Source organism: Rattus norvegicus, chromosome 2, assembly GCF_021556685.1.
Source record: "Rattus norvegicus strain SHRSP/BbbUtx chromosome 2, alternate assembly SHRSP_T2T, whole genome shotgun sequence".
Taxonomy (NCBI): domain Eukaryota; kingdom Metazoa; phylum Chordata; class Mammalia; order Rodentia; family Muridae; genus Rattus; species Rattus norvegicus.
The window spans coordinates 178,299,673-178,307,124 of NC_141535.1; the positions used below are offsets into that span (position 1 = coordinate 178,299,673).

The 7,452-nt window shown below is 39.7% G+C and overlaps 1 protein-coding gene across 1 annotated transcript; it reads left to right on the forward strand.

The window, feature by feature from the left end:
- Window positions 1-3,792: 3,792 nt before the first annotated feature.
- LOC134485741 (uncharacterized) lies at window positions 3,793-7,187 on the forward strand. Its single transcript, XM_087637588.1, has 3 exons — window positions 3,793-3,895; window positions 4,271-4,420; window positions 6,876-7,187. The coding sequence occupies exons 2-3, from the start codon at window positions 4,277-4,279 to the stop codon at window positions 7,005-7,007; spliced, it is 276 nt and encodes a 91-aa protein (XP_087493714.1). The 5' UTR covers window positions 3,793-3,895; window positions 4,271-4,276; the 3' UTR covers window positions 7,008-7,187.
- Window positions 7,188-7,452: the final 265 nt, after the last annotated feature.

Here is a 7,452-nt window from a genome sequence, read left to right on the forward strand (position 1 = left end):
ACTGAAGTGGACCAATGCCTCATCCTCCTCCTGAATCATATTCCTGGTTATTTTCTGTTGTAGGATGAAGATTCATCACATGGAATCACAAGATACAGTACAGAATTTTACCAGGTCTGCAATCCACGTACCTTTTCTGTTTCTATAGGCAGAAATGAATTTTTTACTCATCTGCAGTATGAAATGCAAGCACCATGTGCTTCCAATTAATTCATCGGTTTTCTCCAAATAAGAAACTATGTAGAGGTTATTGTGGTATTTCAGGATACAGATTACTCCTTAGTTTTGACACATGGGCATCTAGAGATGGAATATTTAACAGCACAACTTAAAATTTGATTCTATGAAAACTTCCTCTATCGGCATAAGACATATATCACATACTATAGTAGTTCTCATTCACACCCAAAGACGTGAGCTCTTCACCTTGGTGCAGGCACCACGTTAAATAAGTATGTGAAAATGAGTTAAAGGCTTTTGCTTCAGAATCCACAAATTTCCTTCATCAAACAAATTAAAGACAAGGATCAACTTGCCCAATATGGAAGCCCTGCCAACTGACCTCCTTAAATCAAGAATAACAAATAAATCAAGGTTAATAAATCAAGCTACTTCTCAAAAAGTACTGCAATCCATGTAAATCCCTGTCAGCAAGACGCCTGGGCCTTGATCACCTAATGATGATGATGCTTCCCCAACCCTTTGTGTTCATTACAGATGCCTTGATCCAGTCTGTACATACCATGCAGCTTACCTTTGAAACACTAAATCATCCATGACCTTGCCGACAGCTGAACTAATGGCCTCTCATATCCAATCTCAAACACTGAACTGTCACAAAAGGTTAATGTGGTGGAAATTTTTAATCTTTACATGAGGTTTCTACTCCACCTTTTTTCTTAAAGTTTTCAGAGAAAAGACATGCATAATCTTTATATAAGTCCTGTCAACATTACAGCTGTGCATCTATCTATCCTCTATGCTATTGAATCTATTTTCTATTGATAACCCTGAATTTAATTGTTATTTATTTTGTTTTATTTCGACTGCTCTTAATTCTAATTGGTCTTGGCCTCATAACAATATTTTAATGTCTTATCTATCCCATAATGGGTTTTCTTCCTCTTTGACCTTTTTCTTCTCTCTTGTGCTCCTTCTCTGATGATCACCAAACCAGGAATTCTAAAACCTGTGTATATCTCTGCTTCCTATCTATTGGCTCTTGGCATCTTTATTTTCCAATCAGAAATACCTAGGAGACAAAGTCATATAAGGTCTACAACTGACTCTCTCATCTCTGGGGAAACCAGACTTGGGCATTTGAATATTAACATTAGAATACAAGAAGCATCAGTCCAACCCACTATGTTTCCCCATATTAGTGCATTTCAAAGAATTTTTTCCTTATAGCAAGAAAAATATGTATTAGGAACTATTTTGAAACAATTTTGAGAATTATTAAGTGTGAATTTCATTTAAAAGTATACTGTTTGAATGTCATAACTTAGATGATATTTTCTTCATCTATTTTCTCTTAATGAGTTTATAAATTTTATCTAAGTTATCTATTATTTTAATTCATATCTTCATCTTAAAACTATCTTTTAGACCTTGACTTCCTTTCTAATTTTTAAACACCTTTTATTGCACCACAGGAAGATCTTAAGTGAATCAGAAATTATGAAGGACTACGTATGTACTCTGTATTGGCACAGTGCAGCAGTCAATCGCCTTGTATCTGTTTGTTCTCTTTGGACAATATTTTGACCATAGGTAACATCAGGGCATTTTGCCCAGTTGCTAGATTGTCATAATCAAGGCAAATTTATTTGAAGGTATTGAGGTATGATATAGTGGTTAGACAAGTGAGGCAGTCCTGGGAGGCATTGCAAAGGTTGAGGAAGAGTCAGAGTCAGAGGAAGAGGTGGAGGAGGAGAAGAAGAAGGAGATGAACCCAAAGCTACACCACTGACTTAGGGTTTCACATGTAACATCAACTGAAGCACATTGTTTGTTCCAGGGAAAATTAGAATTTAGTTAACTCTGGCAGGCCCCACTACTATTTGTCACTGGCTATAAAGTCTTGGGAGCATCCAGAAGACAGTTGGTATAGGAAACGAATAGTGACCCAATTCGACATTGACATGTATTTGTTGTGCGACCTTAAGAAAGTGACTTGATCCCACCAAACCTATTCTATTTCCTCCAGTGTAACAAAAAGCTAACTACTGCTCTTCAGAGCTGGGGATTAAACAAAATCACATATAGCATGCACCCAGTACAGAGCATGCTCATGGAGGGGACAAGCAAATGACAGAAGGCCATCAGTCACTCACAGGTAATTCTCTTTTGTAGATATCTACACTTCACTTTAACCCTGGCTCAAGTTCCCTCGAATCTTTTCATTCTTTCACAGGAGGGCCCTTCTTTACATCTTCCCAAAAGGCCTTAACAAATATAGATTCAGGGAAAACAACTGCACTTTGCCACCTGATTTCAAGGCAGATCAAGGAAGAATAGCAGCTCGTTAACAAGATCTGATGTAGCAAGTCTGAAGTGAGCCCTACTGTGGGGCAGACTAGGGAAAGAACATGGTTTAACATGGTTCCATAAGTTTATAAACTAGTGGGGAAGTGATGGGCACAGGAAAAGAGGGAAGGAATAAAAAACAGAGTGCCAATGAAGGACAATGTGAGTCAATCTTAATTTGGTGACTTTAACATTTAGACTTGTAGAATTGGATGCAAGCTGAGCCTGTGAAGGTCAGTAGTAAGCATTCTTCAGAAATAGCTTTATCACTTAGGTCAACAGGACCCCAGCTTCCCTGATGTGAGCTCCCAGCTTCCAGCCCAGTAGGAGAAACTTCTTACCTCAGTCTACTGTAAAAAGACCTCCAAAAGATCATACCACACCTCCTAGGAATTGCTCTCCCTCCTACCACTCCTTTCATGTAATTAATGCCTTTTCTCCTTTCAAGGACCAGCTGGAAGTCCCAGCCCTTTTCAGACCTGCCTTGCAGAACCTGCTCAACTAGAAACACACCTGGACCAGCTGTGCCTGCCTCTAACCTCCTGAAAAACATACAGCTTTTTTAGAATCACCACACCCCTGGCCTTCTGCCCTTCTCCTCCCACTCTCTATGGTCTGTGGTAGCCTCAGGGCAACAGCGCAGGTGATTTTTCAGAGTGGAAATTATCAAAAATATTTGAACTATCCAATGAACATATATATATATATATATGTTCTTAGATATATATATATTCATATATATATGTACATATATATATGTTCTTAGATATATATATTCATATATATATGTACATATATATCTTCTTTGAGATCATGATTTCATTTCTTAGTCTATTTTCTCTCATTTTTGTTTCTTTTTATTCTATTTACATTCTACCCATATCCTTTTCCTGGTCTTCCTTCCTGCAGTTGCTCATTCCAGTCCTCCTCAGCCTTTCCTCTGAGAGGTTGCTCCACTCAACAGGATCAGTCCTTTCACTTTCCTGGGGCCTCTAGTCTATAAAAAATTGGGTCCATCTTCTCTTACTGAAGACAGACCAGGAAGTCCTCTGGTCTGCTTTACACTTAAGTTAGTTATTTGAAAGAGGGAGAGTAAAATAGCAAGCAAAGAAGGTAGGGACACTGGAAGGGAGAAGAAGAGAGTAGAGAAGGGAAAAAAAGAAAGGAGAGCAGAGAGAGAAGAAGAGAGAAAGAAAATAGATATAGAGATATTAGTTCTGTCCCAACTCTAGGATTGGGAGGGTAACTCCATTATTAAGTTGTGACTCAATATTTCCCGAGGAAAGTCATGACTCCAGCAAGGGCCTACCTATAAATATTTGTGTACACCTCCTCTGACACACATTCTGTTTGGCTCCACAGTTTGGTAAGTAATCTTTCAATTTCCCTATCAGGGTGCTACAAGCTGGATTATAACGATTTAGTTTTTCATTGGCACAGAATTGTTTTAATCCTTTCTCCTAGAAGCCTTTCCAACCAACCTTGACAGGTTTGTTGTTTTCTCTACTGTTTGTAAGAGCCTTATGTTACAAAATGCTGTAATTTTTGATTTTCTATAGAATATCAAAATCTCATTTTTTACATATGATTAACAAGCTTTCTCCCCAGCACCAGTAACCTAGCATTTCCTTTTATTTGATGTTCCTCTGATCTTACAATTTATTCCTATCTAGAAAACAGGTCAAGGAAAGGAGAACAATTCCTCCTCCTTGCAAAGCTTTTGTTTCCATTCTTCCAACAGTATAAGATGGCCCAAAATTTGACCTCAAGTGAGCAGGAGGTAATGAAACTCTTCGACTTATTTCAAAATTACCATGTGAGAAGAACAGACAAATTGGATGTCCAGGAAACAAAAAGGGTGTTGAGAGAATTTTTTCCAAATTTTATGAAGGTACGTACTTCTTACTGATGGTGGAGGGTATGGTCTGCAACAGTCAGAGCAAAAGTTCAAACTCTTTCCTTTCAGGGTGACTGGGGTGGTCATACTTAGATATTGATACTTAGGAAACTGCAGTTGGAATGTATTGTGAGAGCCCATATTCTAAACAGAAGTATATATCTGCTCACCAATGACAGAGAGGCACAAAATTAAAACACAGTTAATTTCACTGCCTTAATTGCCAGGAAGATAGACTGGGTGGGATATTTTGTGTGTGTGTGTGTGTGTGTGTGTGTGTGTGTGTGTTTGTTTGTTTGTTGGTTGGTTTTGTTAAAGCAAATTTGAGTTGCTATGGTAAAAATATGTAATTTCAACTATCAATTGGGAACGTTAGACATAAGGCCAGGTCCATGAATGCACTCCACAATAGTGATTTACTGAGAAATGGAGGAATACTAAGCCCTGAATGGGGACTTGACGTAGTCCTAGATGGTTTTTTTTATTCCATAGACCTAGGGAAGAAAATTCAAGCAGAACGATCACATGGAAATCATATTCCAATATCCAATACAGTTAGTATTCCCTAGTCTAGCTGGGTTGGAAAGGGAGGGAGGGAGGGAGGGAGGGAAAGAGAGAGAGAGAGAGAGAGAGAGAGAGAGAGAGAGAGAGAGAGAAGAGAGCTCTCTCTCACTCTCTCTCTCTTTGTGTGTGTGTGTGTGTGTGTGTGTGTGTGTGTGTTTGTGTCTGATTGATGAATATGGAGGAAAAGTATGGAATTGGCTTTATTCACTAGAATACAGATGTTTGTTAGCCACCATAATTACAAGATCCATGTGCCTGTAAAAAGGGCAAGTGTTCTTTTTTTTAAATTCATTTATTTTATATAAGTACACTGTAGCTGTCTTCAGATACACCAGAAGAGGGCATCAGATCTCTTTACAGATGGTTGTGAGCCACTATGTGGTTGCTGGGAATTGAACTCATGACCTCTGGAAGAGCAGTTAGGTTCTCTTAACCACTGAGTCATCTCTCCAGCCCATGGTCAAGTGTTCTTAATGCTTTAACTATATTTCCAGCCTCAGTTTAAACTTGTCACAACTGGGAAACTCAGAAAATCAGAAGGCTGTATTAAGACAGAGAATTTGTACAAGAAGCTTCTGGGCAGAGTGGCTCTTGATTTATCCCTCCATGAATACTACTCCCTAATCTAACATTTGAATTGTTATGTACAAGGAGAGGCTAAACCATGGTGTTCCAGGGAGAGAGTGTAAGATCTGCACCTGGTGGAGCTCTCACACTCACTAAGATCCATCATTACAATTGAGCCCCCTCACATCCATCCCTGCACAGGCTGAAGGAATGCCCATTCAGAGTGTGTCCCACACATATAAAGCTAGCAAACTAGATAAGATGGTTGAAGCAAAGAAGTGCAGGCTGACAGGTACTGGACATAGATGTCTCTTGAGAGACGCAGCCAGAATACGGCAAATACATAGGTGAATCCCAGCAGTAGACCACTGAACTGAAATGGGACCCCTGTTGAAGGAATCAGAGAAAGGACTGAAAGAGCTGAAGGGGCTTGAGGCCCCATATGAACAACAATTCCAACCAACCAGAGATTCCAGGGACTAAGCCACTACCCAAAGACTATACATGGACTGACCCTGGGCTCCAACTGCATAGGTAGCAATAAATAGCCTAGTAAGGGCACCAGTGGAAGGGGAAGCCCTTGGTCCTGCCAAGGCTGGACCCCCAGTGAATGGGATTCTTGGGGGGAGGGCAGTAATGGGGGATGGGGAGGGGAACACCCATATAGAATGGGAGGGGTAGGAGTTAAGGGGATGTTGGCATGGAAACCGGGATAGGGAACAGCATTTTAAATATAAATAAGAAATACCCAATTTAATAAAGATGAAAAAAAAACCTAGAAAGATCCACCATTTAGTCATGTTTTTCACATATTTCCCAGTAAGTAGCTTGAGTGGGATCCAGTAATCAGTTGCCTTCAGGAGAAATAATGAGGGACAAATGACTGAAAAGAGTTCAGGGAGCACTGATACATATAACTGAAAGTTAGGTTTATATCCCCTGTCCTTTTCTCTATTCTCAGCCTCTGCAACTGTAAAAACCATTCACCCTTTGCCAGGTGTCTCCTGACTTTCTCAAGGAAGATGGCATTCATGCAGGCTACATTTTTGTAAGGACCAAAGTGGGACATTTCTAAAGTTATTGTGTCTTTGTCTGAAAATCAGAGTCCTAGTTCAGGATTTAGAGGGCTGCCACAACCAAATTAAAAAAAAATATCATCTGCTTATTGTGGATCATCACAAGCACTCATTTCTACACATTCATACTTAAATGGAATTTCTGGGTCATTTTTTCCCTGCATTTGCTTTCTGTTCACTCAGTGTGTAACCTGGTACTCTTCCCAGAACACTGTCAATACTAACAGTCATCTCTCTTCCAGGCATTGAATGCAAGTGGTATTAAGATACTGAATGACTTGGAGAAGGAGATAACCCTTGATGAGATTTGGGACATGATTGGAAGAATGGCCATGGCGTACAATAAGAAGAACAGCAATGCCCTCAAAGATTAGCCTCACAGCAATGTGCTTTTCCTTGAAGAAGGTGGGCATAGCCATGGCCAGAGCTCCTAAGTAGGAATTCTGCTCATGTTTCTTCTGCCCAACCAGTGCTACAGAAATTTAATGTCACAGGCATTAACATTGTGTGTGTGGGTGCAAGTTTCAGGAGAATAAAATCTTCACACCAGTGCTCTCCATGGTGCTGATGTCTCTTTTCAGACTTGTTCATCCCAAACAACTGAGCATCAGTTGTTCCGTATTCTTCTAGAGTGTTTTAAGCTCTCCATTCAGTCACAACTAAATGAGCAACAGCAATACTAAGGGTCTGTTTTTAGCTACATTTGTTCATCTTCATAACTATGTCACATCTCTGACATCAGAGCTAACTCACTTATTGCAGCCTATGAATATTGTCCTTGTGACTGTGGTTATGCAAAGTATCTAGTCTCTTCCTATC